General features: G+C 34.4%; 2 protein-coding genes across 2 annotated transcripts; one reads left to right on the top strand and one right to left on the bottom strand.

Annotated features, from left to right (window-relative positions):
* Window positions 1-2,154: 2,154 nt before the first annotated feature.
* On the bottom strand, window positions 2,155-2,970 carry LOC133182891 (uncharacterized). Its single transcript, XM_061317740.1, has 2 exons — window positions 2,949-2,970; window positions 2,155-2,720 (listed from the first exon to the last, which is right to left on the bottom strand). The coding sequence occupies exons 1-2, from the start codon at window positions 2,968-2,970 to the stop codon at window positions 2,155-2,157; spliced, it is 588 nt and encodes a 195-aa protein (XP_061173724.1).
* Window positions 2,971-5,591: 2,621 nt separating this feature from the next.
* On the top strand, window positions 5,592-10,557 carry LOC133183967 (ribonuclease Oy-like). Its single transcript, XM_061318838.1, has 9 exons — window positions 5,592-5,638; window positions 7,278-7,359; window positions 8,511-8,566; window positions 8,677-8,746; window positions 9,285-9,352; window positions 9,562-9,675; window positions 9,784-9,832; window positions 9,959-10,030; window positions 10,313-10,557. The coding sequence occupies exons 1-9, from the start codon at window positions 5,601-5,603 to the stop codon at window positions 10,523-10,525; spliced, it is 762 nt and encodes a 253-aa protein (XP_061174822.1). The 5' UTR covers window positions 5,592-5,600; the 3' UTR covers window positions 10,526-10,557.
* The last annotated feature ends 4,866 nt before the right edge of the window (window positions 10,558-15,423 follow it).

Raw genomic sequence — 15,423 nt, 5'->3', positions numbered from 1 at the left:
ATATAAAAATATGTATTAACTATCTCCTCTTTTGAAGGAGGAAATATGTTTTGTGCAGTTAAAAAAAACATTTACATGTATTTAGAAATGTTCTTACCATATTTTCCCTGACATAATTTATAGATACAGGAAAATTCACAGGTGAAAACCGGTGGACCAAGATACCATTTAACGATAAATATTAATGTCAAAGATGTTCAATATTTAAATAATATGCAAACTGTGGTAATCGTTACTGTAAACGTACATAAATACGTATACATATTCGTTTTAAGAAGGCTAGCGAAATGCCTATAGTTCGACGAACATGGTGAAGTAAATATCAATTATAACAAAATTTTCTCTGTTATTTCATTTAACATTTAAGTATATTTTATGCGAAATCCCCAGATTTTGCAAAAATCTCACAAAAATTGAGAATATTTGCCTATAAAATAGCATACACACACTAAAGAGGGCAAAAAGGATCATTTTCTCATACTGTAACACAAGTGGGTCTTCGCTCCATTTTTTTTTTTTTTTGAAAGTGTATCCTCAAAGTTTGCGTAAAAATATACAATTTTGGTTAAAAAAAAACATAGAGCCTATATCTTTAAATCTTTTTTTATATCTAAAAATTTAAAATTACCTTTAAAATACACCTTTATGACACAACATTCGCATCTTGCTGAGAAATACTTGTAGTCCATTTATAGTTAAGGGTCATATCACAAACATGATTTAAATGCCACTATTCATCAGGGGTAGTATAGCATAGTGATAAGCGTGTTAGTCTCAAAGAAAAATGATACTCAGTATTTTTATTTCTAGGGTTCCAACCCCACGAATACCACAAAAATTTTTGCCGAGTAAATTTTCCTCAGAAAAGTTTTGTTTATCATAATTTCATAAATTTCAATAGTGAGAACTTAACTTTAAATACAAAATTCACAAAATGAATATGATTTTTATATATATCTGAAGCTATAGGCATTCTGCACGCCTTGTTCACCCATCTCCCTTTATAAAATTGGTGGAAGTAGTCCGAAAGACAATAAAATTTGATATAGACCGCTAAAATAATACTGTTTAACAATTTTAGCGACACCTTATTTTTGCGATATTGTTATTTGATATTTATAGCGATTTTTTTTAACGAATTTCGGTCATTGTTCTGTATAACTTATGAATTGATAATGCTTATATACGCGAAAGTAAAATTGTCTCGCGTAATTACGCAAAAATAGTTACCGTGAATAAAAAAAGTGATTTACAGTAAGTTTACAGTATACTTCCTCATAATGGTATTCCTTTCTAAAAAAAAAAACCATACGTATATTTAGTTAATCTGTGTACCAAATTAAATTGGATAGTTAAAGTATTAATGAATTTTCAGGTGCCCGATCTCATATAAAAGTAAATTGAATTAAATTAAATTGAATTAAATAAAAAAAAAAATGAAAATCAAATTAAACAACAATAAGCGCCTGTCTTTCAAATTTTGAGAATACTTGTGAGCCTCATCTGTCTCATATCTCCTCATCTTGAGAACAGACACCTGTTAATTGTTTTATAAAAAAACCAAATTTACGTGATCTTGAAAATATAAACAGCCCGGTTTTGTACAAGTATGATGGAGATATCAAATCCGTTCCTCGCCACTTTGTTATTATTAACGTGTATATTTGGGTCAGTTTAGAAGGATTTCCTCATTTGATTTGAAATAGAAAAGAGCCGAGTACCCCTTGATATAAACTAAAATAAAACCAATCAGTTTGAAATGAACATGTTGGAACTTCAATATCATGATTGTGTGATTGATATTAAGTGCCATCCTCCCTTGCATTATTCCTGGGTCCGCATTTTTGTCCTATTCATAATTGGTATTTTTTACTGGATTTATGAGTTTGATCACTTTTGGTTATCTTTAGATATTTCTTTTAACTAAGTACGTATACTTCATTTGTGAGCAAAGAAACAAACATTCAAATATGCACCCGACCTTGAATAGTAATAATTAAACATTTCAATAATAACATATATGATAGAGAAGGTCCAAACTGGAAACTAAGTCAGTTAAAATAATGGATCTATTCTGTATACTGTCGTATGTCGCTCATAATTTTGTTTATAATATTTATTATTATAATATGTTTTTTAACTATATAATAAATATCAGTGTTGATGCGTTTGACAGCCGTTTCCACCAATTAACATTGACCTTTGCAAATGATCGACAAAAAACCATTCAGCTCCTTCTTGGACCGCCGTCCTCGTCTTGTCAACTCTAACACCAACAGTAAACGATCCTTTATCGGAAAATCTGCAGTCATTATGATTCCGGATATTAAACTCAACCATACTTATCCCTTCTTCAACTTCATCCATAAAAACTGTACAGTGATAATATTCGATGTTTCTGGAATTCGAACAAGTGTTCTGTCTTCCTCTAGGGTTATATTCCCTCATTGTACATTTGTTATTTTTCAGTTTTGCGGAAGTTACTTTATTTAGTTTTTCTATGAAAACCATTCTTCTAGTTCCTCGATTTTGTGTGCGAAGTACACGAACAATGATTACTGTGTGCTTTGTCCTGTTCTTTTCCATGAAAAGGTTTTCCGGTAAGTGGTGCCTTAACGTTGGAACATTTATTCTCGTCGAATTTTGTAAGGCAACAATATGCTTTTTCTCAAAATATGATTCGACTTTTCGTTTCACACGATGGTGGTTAGCAGAGGTACCTAGAAAATAACAAGGAGCTATTTAACGGATACAAGTTCTCGGTCATATCCACACTTGAATGAATTTATTTAATGTATAATTTTGTTTCATTTGACAGAGCTATAATTAAACATCCATTGTGAACTTTAATTACTTTACCATCTCAATGATATGCTCTATGTTTCTAAAAGAACATACAATACTGTATTAAAATATAATATCACATGTAACTAGAAAAAAAAACTTGCCTTGACATGGAAATAATTCCATTTGGAAGCAAAACAGATAATAAATACAGATTGATGTAAAAAGTCTAGAAATCGACCGCATGATACTCGTACTTTGCTAAGGATTTAGTCTTGTCTCTTCTGTTCTGAAATAGTAATAGAGTGTAGTCCATGGCAATATTTTATTTAGTGTAAAATAAACTTTTCGATCGACTAAATTCTTATTAATGTGAAAATTATTAGAATAAAAAATATCAATATACTTTTTCACTTTTTGTGAAGTGGTATTCGCTTCATAAAAACCTGGTCATTAATAATCAATATTGATGAATCACAAATTCTATACTTATGAAGCACTTCCTTATCAATTCCTGTTTTCACAAATACAATTTGCTCTTTCATATATACCGGAATATCATATTTTAGTTCTCTTCGTTAATTGCTTTTTAGGTCATGACATACTGGCATCCGTTCTATAATTCGTCCTTTGCGCCACCTGCCGTCCATCATTTATAAACTTTAATTTCAAGTTCTCAACTTCTTCTTTGTAGTGACTGAACAAATTTCAACAAAGGACAAAATAAGTTAAGACCCCTCAAGTTTCTGGCCCCTGGTTTTGGGAGTCTCTCAGAACGATGCAAAACTTTATAATAAAACAAGCTAATTCAGAGAATTTTTGTCCCCCGCTTAAGGAAAAAAAATAGAGGATGGAAGAACTGGAAAAATTTTGAAGATGAAGAAAGAAAAAATGTCACCTTGACCTTTCAGCTGTTGATCTCAAAGTCAATAGGAGTCTTTTTAAAGTTAAAGATATTTACGACCAAAAGTTTCATTGCAAAAGCTAACAGAAAAACTAGAATTATTATCTTAAAACTATATATACAATATATACTAAGTATTTCTGACCTTGACCTTTGGACCTCAAAATCAATAGGTGTTTTTTTTTAAGGCCATGGGGAGTTAAGGTATAAAATTTCATTGTAAAAACTCAAAGTCTTTCTAAGATATATTTTAGGAAAATGTGTAACACAGACAGAATGTATGAATTTATGACCTTTAACATTTTGACCTCAAAATCGATAGGGTTCTTTTTTTAGGTCATAGGGCCTCTTATCAAAGAAAGCTCGAAGAAAACTAACGCTATCATCTGGAAAATGTTATTTGCAATGCATGAATTTAAGACTTTTGACCTTTTGGCCTTAGATTTCAAAAAAGATCTTTAGAGCATAAGAAGTTGTGCTACAAAATTTCATTTAAAAAGCTCTAATTGCCCGTAAACGAAAGTGTTACACACAAAGAGAATGAATGAATTTATGAGCTTGACTTTTGCCCTCAAAATCAATAGGGATATTTTTTAGGCCATGGGAGTTGTGTATAAAATTTCATTGCAAAAGCTCAAAGGCTTCTTGAGTTATCATCCGGAAACGAAAGTATGTATGAATTTATGACCTTGACCTTTGACTTCAAAATCAAAAGGCCATAGGGAATTGTGATGTAAAATTTCATTGCAAAAGCTCACAGAGATATCAGTGTTACAGACAGAAATGCAGACATACAGACAGACGGACGGACAACCCATCACTATACACCCCTGCTTCTCAAGCGGGAGGTATAAAATATATGTAGTACCAACAATAGAAAAATTTTATTACAGGTAAATAATTTACAGACATGTCGTAAAAATTGATAGGTACGAGGTATTCAAGCTGGATGTTTGGATGGCATTTTATAAATGAATACCTGATCCTAGCAAACTGACACACTCTATGTTAAATACAATAACAGAAGTATAAATGCATCTTTTTCATGTACAAGACGGAAAGAACATTAAATATAATGTTTTCACTCAGATATGTTTTACATTGATTTGCTAAAAAGTTTCGTATTTAGCGTTCCTAATCTTAAGGTGGTATGACACACCAAACTTTTATTTAATGCATTTTTAAAATATCACTTTTGATATATGATTTCACCACTGAAGGACCAATAAAAAAAACTCTTAAATTTTTTTTTTTTCACAGTACAGTAACAAATTTGTTTTTATTGCAAATAAGACACATAAGAGCTTTTAATTTTCTGTTAAATAATGTATAACATAAAAATCTAATACAGAACACCTCAATGAGAGTCAAGGAGACAGTTTACTTTTTTTTAAATAAAAAAAATATATATTTATTATTAAGGAAACATAATTTGTTAATATTTTTTTTTAAACGTGGATGAAGTCAATTTACAAAGTTCTTTTGTTTTGTTTTGTAACTATTATCTCTTCGCAATTTTGTCGCGTGACTTTTTCACCATTGTAATATAATATGAGACGTATATTCTTATCATTGTTTATCAGGACTGTATCAAGGTAGGACAATGTTTAGGAAGTTTTAAATCTACTTAAATATGTGATATTTCAAAGTTTATCATCTTTTGGAACGTCATCACTATTATAAACATTCCATATATATATACAAATTGTTGAAATTGGTAAATCGGGAATGTTTAAAAAAAAAAAAAGACTGTTGGATAAAGAAAAAAAAGCATGTGTCCACGAACTAAATTTTGGACATCCTTCGAACTTCCAGAAATATGAATTGAACGGTCATTTCTCTCACAAAAAAGTCTTCTTGTTTGAATCGAAGTACAAGACTTTACTTCTCTAATTTCAGGAAAATTCCAAAGATGACAGTTTTATTGTTGCTTGTACTATGTTCTACAGTGTATGGAATGAGTATATTTACAGCTATTTACATATCTCAAATGCTAATACATATATTTACTTTATTTTATCAATATCGTAATTCCTTTTGGTGTATAGAATGGTAATATATATTATAAATCTTCCTTTAACTTAGCAGATCTTAAACTCGACGATTCACAGTTATCGAAAACCTATATCATACATCAATTTGGACAAGTCCTTTATCGAGTTACATTAATTCATGCATATTGTAATGTTTTCCTGCAATGGTAGAACTCAAAGAATTGTGAAAGGAGTATGACATGAGAGATATATTTTAATAAAGAAAACAAAATTAAACCAATGACCTAAAGAACTGAACTTAGCCGATTCTTTTGCTCGTGCCATATCATCAGCAAGTACTAGAGAACAAGAGAAATATCCAGGTTGGGTGAGGCGGGGGTGAGGGTGGAGGTTGTGGTGACTAATACATAGTGAAACAAGAAGTGTTAATGAAACACTGATGCCCCCGTATGGCAGCTCATGGCGAAGGTCAAAGTTCTCAAAGCAAGTCATGGTCCAAGGTCAAGAAATAAAAACATTGGTACTCAAAGAAAGGTCTTGTCACAAGGAATACAACTGTGGAATACGAAAGCCTCCATACCAACCTTTCTAAAGTTATGGCCAAGGTTAAAGTTTTTCAAAAGTAGATCAAACTCCAAGGTCAAGGATAAAGGGTAAAGGTAAAAATTAATGGTGCCCAAGGAACGGTCTTATCACGATGAATTCACAAGTGAAATATGAAAGAATTTTCTCCAACAGTTCAAAAACTATGGTCAAGGTTAAGGTTTTTCAAAAGTGGGCTCAAATCCAAGTCAAGGTCAACAGGTCAAAAGTGTTGATACCCAAAGGAAGGTCTTGTCACAAGGAATACAACTGGTGAAATATGAAAGCCCTAGCACTAACTGTTCAAAAGTTATGCCAAGGTTAAAGTTTTTCAAAAGTAGGTCAAGGTCAAGGTCAAAGAGTCAAAAGTGTTGATACCCAAGGAAAGGTCTTGTCACAAGAAATACGCATGTGAAGTATGAAAGCCCGAGCAACAACTGTTAAAAAAGTCATGGCCAAGATTAAAGTTTGATAAAATTTTGCAAAAGTGGGTCAAACTCCAAGGTCCAGGTCAATAGGTCAAATGTTGGTACCCAAAGAAAGGCTTTGTCACAAGGAATACACAAGTGAAATATGAAAACCATAGCTCCAACCAATCAAAAGTCATGGGCAAGGTTAAAGTTTTTGCGGAAAAACAGAGAGATACAGACAGGCAGACAGTTAAATAACTGTATAACATGCAGTTAGCTGTATACATGTAAGGTTATAAATTTGACCCATTCGGTGTGTGTAGGGTGGGGGTTTCTGGAGCCTCCTGACACTATATGCAAGGTACAGGTATTTTGCGTGTCCTCTTTGGTTCAGGCCCGTAGGAACCGGGGGGGGGGGGATAATTTTGCCAATATATACTATATAAAGCTAACTTATAATTGTATCCCTTCAATATTATCCTGGTGACCTTTTTTCATTGTTTTTTCTTTCTGTTTTTTTTTTTGATTGTCATGGACTTTCTGTTAGGCTGAGGTCAACCCCAACTGTTAATGTGGTTTATATGTAACAACTGGTCATTGTAGGGCTGCGTACTCTGATGAATGGGATATTTTTACGTACACTCAGGAGTGGCCTGTGGCCGTTTGCATAAAGGGCAAGGAAGAGGTAATATGAATTTTTAAATAATGAAGAAAAAAACAAAGAAAATGGAAAGAGAAAATCAAAAAACGTGTTTGATTTCAAATGGATAATAGTGAATACAGTGTAGTCTCGTTAATACGAATGTCCATAATCTTGACGCTTCACCTTCCGGACGAAATTAATATTTAGATATACCATGGATGTTTCATTAATCCGGACGATTAGTTCGAGAACACAGGCGTCCGGATTAATGTGGCTCGACTGTTCTCCTACCTATCCACCATAAATATTCATTAATTAAACGAGTAGTTCCAAAACAAGAAAATTAATAAAGAAAAAAATTTTAAGAAATTTGACATCAGATAAATTTTACAAACATTAAAAATGATACATTAAATTTAAGGCTTTATAGAAATGAAGACTGAACATTATGTAATTCCAGCAGGTATTATCACTTTCACCTATGACTTCATGACACTGCCAATTAGAGCAAGAATTAAAATACTATAGTTACATCTCAATCCATTCTCATTTGTGGCTCAAGGCTGTAGATTCGAACCTCACTGGTCGTAAAAAATGGGAGGAACGACCATTTCTGGTTCTCCATCTCAATTTCCCTAACTAATGATCTACACTCATTTTGCTTAAGGCTGCAATGCTTCTTGATCGTTGAAATATGGCTTTGAATTGCAACAATATACAAGTTAATACTCTTATACAGCATTGCAACTACTGTGAAAAGTATCAAGTGATTTTCATCTGTGGCCGTGTTGATACAGGCGTGTTCAATGACCTTGAAAATTCAGGTATAACATTAAAATAAGGTCAGGGCACACCATGAGGGCGAGTACAACTTTGATGTGAACTATCCAGTCATTCTTATATTCTGTGGCTTACGAGATATGGACCAAAATAAATTATTCAATTACAAACAAAACCTTGACCTACTAGTAGTATGACCTTTGTGGTCATGACACATCAGCTAGTCAATTACATGTACATCTAATGTGCTAAATATCAATTCATTATCTGATCTACCTACGTCACTTTTTAAAGTAGGGATGTAAAATAAGAAAAATTTTGTTCAAATTAATTAAATAATAAATATACATATATGTCGTAGAGTACATGCCTACTTTGGACCAATGACGTCAGCATTTTTTTTCTACTTACAGCATCACACCTGTTCCATTCCACAAGGTGTGCAAGGCTGGGGTATTCATGGAATGTGGTAAAGTTATTTTTAAGAACACTATTAACATTTTTGTACGAATGGGTATATATACCTTTAATACCAAAAATTATAATGATGCATCCCAAAATTTAGACCTTTTTCTGCAGGCCCACTAAGACTGGAACAGAGGGACCGACAAGCTGTGGAACCCAACCTTTCAATACGGATGCCATTTCGGTACTCTCTCTCTTTAAACTAAATAGAAATGAAATACATGTAATAAATAAGCAAAGAGTTCCGTTGAGGTAATACATTTTCACCGATAGTTTGGACAGTCTTTGGAGGGCACAAGAAAGTGACGTAAGATTATCTGCTGGAAAATGCTGCATGCAATGATTAAATGAGAAATTTACCCTCTCTTCGCTCTAACACTTCTTGTACAGCATGTGTCAGTGTTTTACTGTTTGTTTAAATACAATTTGTACGTTAATCAACTCCCATCAGAAGTCCAAAGTATCGATGAAATTGTAAAATAACGGCATTAACGTCTCTGTAATATACCGGGTAGTTGTATATATAAAAATTTTCGCGCATGCAGTGCAGATATAGGGCACCCTTTTCTAATATATACCATTACATGTCGATTGTTGAGGGATGTCAATATCACAATTTAAAAATAGAATTAAGACACTTCTTACAAAGCAGTCAGTTTCGAAAGATGACTTCAAATTTCCGGTCAGCCACCTCCAGTAAACATCAACCATATCCATTTCAGGTGCTCTTGCCGCATTTGAAGATTTTGTGGCCAAACATGTACTCGGACACCTCTGAATACAGTTTCTGGTGAGTCTGCTGTTTATGTCGAAACACGGTACCAGCTGGTAGCTAATTATATACCAATGCTTCTATGACCAAAACCTAAAGTTTTATCCCCCCTTCTACCGGCATAACTACATTTAAAGCTTTAGTGAACAGTGGTGAAACTGGGGTTATGCATTTTCACTTTCGCTCAAGAAACAAAAAATATATAAAAATCTGCAAATTTCCTACAGGGAACACGAATGGAGTAAACATGGGACTTGCGCCAGCTCACTCAACGTAACTTCTACGGAATATAGATATTTTTCTAAAGCACTGGATCTTTATACTCGTTTTAACGGACAAACGTATGTATAATATTTTAGAAACATGGTCAGAGGTATACAATTTATCATTTAATCAGATCTTCAATTTATCTTTGTATCTCCCATTAACGACTGTTTTACTCCGTTTAGATTACTGGGCAACCAAGGAATTGTACCGAGTCACACCGCAACATATAATGTACGCAATTATATTTTCCCACAAAAAATTGTGAATTCATTACATTATGCTGATAAATAATGTATATCACAGTAAATACATGTATCAGATTATAGTTTAAAATTTTGCAATTTTATTATATTGTAGATAAAGCCAACAGAAGCCGCTTTGAAGCGAGAACTGGGGGTAAACGCGTTGGTTCAATGTGCATATGACCACGTGAGTGTAGTCGTAAATCTCGTCGTCCGTAAATCTCGAAGAGATTTCTATTTTGTATACTTCCATTTTCTTTTTAAAGTTAGCAAGAGCCAAAACTCAAAGACAAATACAACGGCATGTATTTCCAGTCTAAGCTTTTACTGATATAAGTACTTTGTACTTGCAAAATACTCTTGAGTTGTAGGAAATCCTGAAGATTAAAAACTATTGGTGAAAACTAAACACTCTCAAGTCTTTTACTTCATATTGAAAAATCAGAAAAAAAAATCTTTTTATTTGTAGGATACAAAGAGGCAAGTCATTTACGAAATAGAGATTTGTTTGAGCAAGACCTTTGAGCCCGTGGACTGTTACCCAGATTCAGAAAATACCTCTGGAAAGAGGAGTCATCATCACCATAAATATACCAGCCATCCAGAAAGTTCATGTCCGGAAAGTTACGGATTTTACTACCCACCTATTGACGGGGTGTACAGCAACAAAAATACACTTTAATGATTACCGATGATAAATTCTTGTATAAATAAGTGTTGTAAAGTGTCTTCAATTTACGCACATGAACATGAAGAGATGAACGTTTCAGTGTTCCGATGAATATTCCTTTAAGACCATTTTCATCAATTCATGTCAGGAAAAAAGCTTTGAAAGCATTATATGCAATGTTTGTATCTCTATCATCAGTACAAACTGGGTATTGGTGAGATTTACAAATGAAAAGAAATGCAGTGGCTATTCAAACAAGCATACACAAAATCTATACAACAAAAGAGTGTTGTATTAACAATACTTATTTTGAAGTATTTTCTAGTTCCCAACCTGTAAAATCCAAGATGCCCCTGGTCAAAAACACTCACCCGAATCACCTTGGCCCTGCTGTTTTTCAGAACAGTAGCCCATTCGTACCTCCAGGGGCCATAATTGAATATTCTTGAATCTACACATCGTACATCGTCGGAACCCACGGGTATTCTCACCGTTACACTACGTTGAATGTAGTGTAATGGAGAGAAAACCCGTGGGTTCCGACGATGCACATCCTAAGGATGCTTGTATAATTAGTTATATTATAAATCATGACTATGCTGTTCTTTATAAGTTTTTAAAATCCGTTTTCTTTGATCCTCTTTTGTGGCCCACCCCACGTGTCACGATTTGAAAAAAAAAATTGAATCTACGTGACCTGGTATTATTTGCATATTTTAAAATATCACCAATCATGACCTTATTGTTCTTAAAAAGATTTTTCAATATATTTCAATGTTAAATTTTGAGCCTCTTAAATGGTCCCACCCTACTCCTGGGGACCATTTGAACAAACTTGAACCTACACAACTTCAGAAAACTTGCATATGAATATGACTAATCATGACTGTGCTGATCTTTACAAGAAGTTGCTTCCTATATACATTGGATTTTTATGTAAAACTTTGATCCCTCTGTGGCCCAATCCTACCCCCAGGGGTTATGATTTAAACAAACCTGAAAATACTAGCGTATTTTAACAAAAATCATGCCCTGCTGTTCTTCAGATTTTTTACTATACATTCCCATGTTAAACTTTGATCTTCCATTGTTAACTCCAGGGGATATAATCTGAAGAAACTTTCTCTTAGGGCCGGTACACACGATAAGGCTTGCCTTATAAGTCATAGAACTTAAGTTCTTGCCTTACATTGTGTACACCCTTAATACACGGTTTTTGAGCCTTACAAGTCTGACTTGCAAATAGAACACTGCTCTATTTTTCAATACAAGTCTGACTTACAAATAGAACACTGCTCTATTCTTTAATATAAGACTTAGCTGAAATTTTCTTCTCAACCAATGAAAATCATTCGCCAAAATGTCATTCTATTTTTATCGAATCATACACGTGGGTATATTGAAGTGAACACAAAGTATTTTCGAATAAGCATATGAAAATGTCCACAAATGCTTCTGTTCAACCTCTTCCTCTTTTTTTAAGAAGTGTGAATGTACTTGTTGGTATAATTATTTCAAAGTCTAGTAATCTATTCTTCTATTTTAATGACCGAATGCAATATTTATGGCTAGAAATACATGGGATTTATGTAAATGTTGTATACATGTATAATCTTGTAAGTCTTGCCTTAACGTGTGGACACAAGAGACGTACGTTCTGCAAAACGTAAGGTTTTAGACTTATAAGGCAAGCCTTTCAGTGTACCGGCCCTTATGTTTCGTCTTTTCTGACCCAGCGGTTTTTGAGAAAAGATTTTGTAAGACATCCATCTCAATTTTTGCCTTTTCTTATTTATCTCCCCTTTCAAAATGATGTGGCACTTCAATTGAAAAAAAATAATTGATTCACCTTCACCCAAGGATGCTTTATGGCAAGTTTGATTCCAATAGTTCTGGAGGAGAAGTCGAAAATTTGAGAAGCTTACAGACGGAAACCATACAAATATTGGAAGCTTTAAGCTCAGGTGAGATAAATAAAAAGGCAATAGTTTTAAAAAAATCATGAGATCCAAGGACCTTCACGGTCTCAAGAGTATAATACAACCCATGAAGAATTAGTGGACTAGTTTTTTTTTTTTTTTTTTTTTTTTTTTACATATATGATCAATTAGAGCCCTACCCTTCCATCAGAATCCCTGACCAAGCATTTCACAATTTAAGAAGAGGCAGTTTTGCTCTTAAAAACATTCACTTAGTTTGTCTGCTTTATATCCAGGAGAAGAGAAGATTTTCAAATTAGTGTATTTTTCACTATAGTGTCAATAGAGACCTTCACTATCTCCAGAACCCCAGGATCATAACAAGGAACATAGTTTGTTTGCTAAAGACCATGAGCAGAGAAGATTTTCAAAAAATTAATGCATTTTCACTTGACGAATGATCAGTAGAGCACCACCCTTAACCCAGAACCTCTAACCCAGAGACCATGAATTTCACAATTTTGGAAGAGGCACCCTTGCTTATCATAACTATGCACTAAGTTTGTCTGCTTAATACCCAGGAGCAGAGAAGATATTCAAAGAAATTATGCATTTTAGCTGTATGATAAATAGAGCCCCATCAGAATCCCTGACCCAGGGGCCATGAATTTTACAATTTTGAAGAGGCACTATTGCTTACTCAGTTTATTGCTCATCATAACAATGCACTTAGTTTGTCTACTAATTATACAGGGGAGAGAAGTAAATTTTTAAAGAATTTAATGCATTTTACTGTATGATCTTAAGAGCCCCACCCTAATACTAGACCCTGATCCAGGGGCCATGAATTCCATAATTTTGGAAGAGAGCTTAATGTTTATTATAACAATGATGCTATTGGTTCAACTGTTCAAAAGAAGCAGAAAATTTTCAAATGTTAATGGACTTTGGACGTCGATGGATGAAAACAGATAGCAACAGGTCACCTAAACAATTCAGGAGACCTAAAAGTTAGGGAAACTTATGTGACAGATGGAGAGGAAACCTGCAGTCACCTGCAATGAAATCAGTAGGGGGGGGGGGGGGACTAATAACTTCAACTTAGTCACTTTGCCTAACTTTTTTAAGGTCTGATATCTAGAGCCTGGATCTTTCGGTTTGGGAAAAAAGAGCGACATTTGGTTGAAATTGGGTAAAACGTTTCATAAAAAAGAATAAGGGGAAAAGACCAAACCAATGCATACAGCATATATTCAGGCCCTTTCACAATTGGCGCACGAGCACTTTACAACACTGCGATCGGAATGTTTTAGATTCGCACGAGATCTCGCATACATCGCACGATGCCTTGCATTCGTTGCATGCGTTTTAGTGGTCGTATCAAGTCTCCTCAAAAAAGTGAACATGCACACTATTCAGACGCGACCATGCGATCCAAATTATCGCAATGCGACACAGGAACATTAGTACGAACGTCTTACAACGTTATGTGTACTCGCAAGAGTGATGCACAATTTTTAAAGGTCGTAAGATGAATCGCAGCTGTCTACGCGTGTGTTTTATGACCATGAGACTGTTGCTCAACGTGTCTCATGTAAACGTTTTATTATTATTGCACGGTTTATCAGCTTCAATCTGCCATGATTTCCCACTAGTATACCCTGTATAAGCATCTCTGTTTCAGACCACAATTGACTATGGATGCTGCAGCATCTTCTCTCGCATTCAGTTATGTTAACTGATGAACGTCGGAAACGGGCGGTATACATGTATATACCCCCTCTGACTTGCAAACTTGAGCATTCGTACCATGGAACGCATGATCGCCGCACGTCCAATCGCATTGGTGCACGTTCAATCGTCTGATCACCTGATCATTTGCGCAATCCTTTCGCATTATCTTACAACACTCGCTTTCATTGTACAAAAGATTTACTTGCCTGTGCATGTCCCACTTTGTCACTATCACAGTATTATATATAAATTTTTTTTTATAACTTTCTTATTCAACTGACCTTTCAGTTAGATTTACAGGATTAATTATCATAGGGGAATAGAACAGCTAGGGGAATAACTTCTCGCAGTAGAATAGAAATTAATAGAGCCCTGTCCAACATCAAAACACTTGACCAAGTGCTCCAGAATTTCAAAGACCTGGTGAAAATACCCTTAATTATAACAACTCAGTTCCCTGTTTGCTTCTACATGCCCTGGAGCAGAGAAGATTTTCAAAGAAATAATGCATTCTCATTATAGATTCAACACAGCCCCACCATAACACTAGAACCCATGACTGAGGGGCCATGAAAATTTGTAAGAGCACACTTGCTCATCATAACTCTGCACTTAGTTGAAGATTTTCAAAGAATTTATGCGTTTTCAAAATACAATCAATAGAACCCCACCCTAACACCAGAGCCCCTGACCCAGGGGCAGAAAAATTCACAATTTTGGAAAAGGCATCTTAGCCCCACTCCAACACCAGAACCCCGGATGCCACAAGTTTCACATTTGTGGAAAACGCACTCTTGCTCATCATAACCATGCACTTCATTTATCTGCTAAATATGCAGGAGCATAAAAGAATAATGCATTTTCACTATAAGGTCAATACCCCTCTCCCCCATCTGAACCCCTGACCCTTGGGGCCACAAATTTCACGATTTTAAGAGTCTCACCCTTGCTCATAACTATGCACTTAGATTATCCTAAATTCCCAGGAGCAGAGATTTTAAAAGCAATATTGTATTTTCACTATAATATAGTATACAAAATATATTTTTGGAAGAGGTACCCTTGCTCATCGTAACTATGCATATAGTTTGTTTGCTTAATACTTAGGAGCAGAGAAGACTTTCAAAGCAAGAATTTTGCTAGAGCTCAATGCTTATTACAGTCATGCCAACAGTTTGACTGCTTGATGTCCAGGAGTTAAGAGATCATTAAAGATGACACTGAGATCGTTTTAGCCCTACCCCTGAAGCCCGGGGG

Source organism: Saccostrea echinata, unplaced genomic scaffold, assembly GCF_033153115.1.
Source record: "Saccostrea echinata isolate AGI-Se365-2 ecotype Australia unplaced genomic scaffold, CSIRO_AGI_Sech_v1 ptg000009l, whole genome shotgun sequence".
Lineage (NCBI taxonomy): Eukaryota > Metazoa > Mollusca > Bivalvia > Ostreida > Ostreidae > Saccostrea > Saccostrea echinata.
This window is presented reverse-complemented; position numbering and strand designations above follow the sequence as displayed.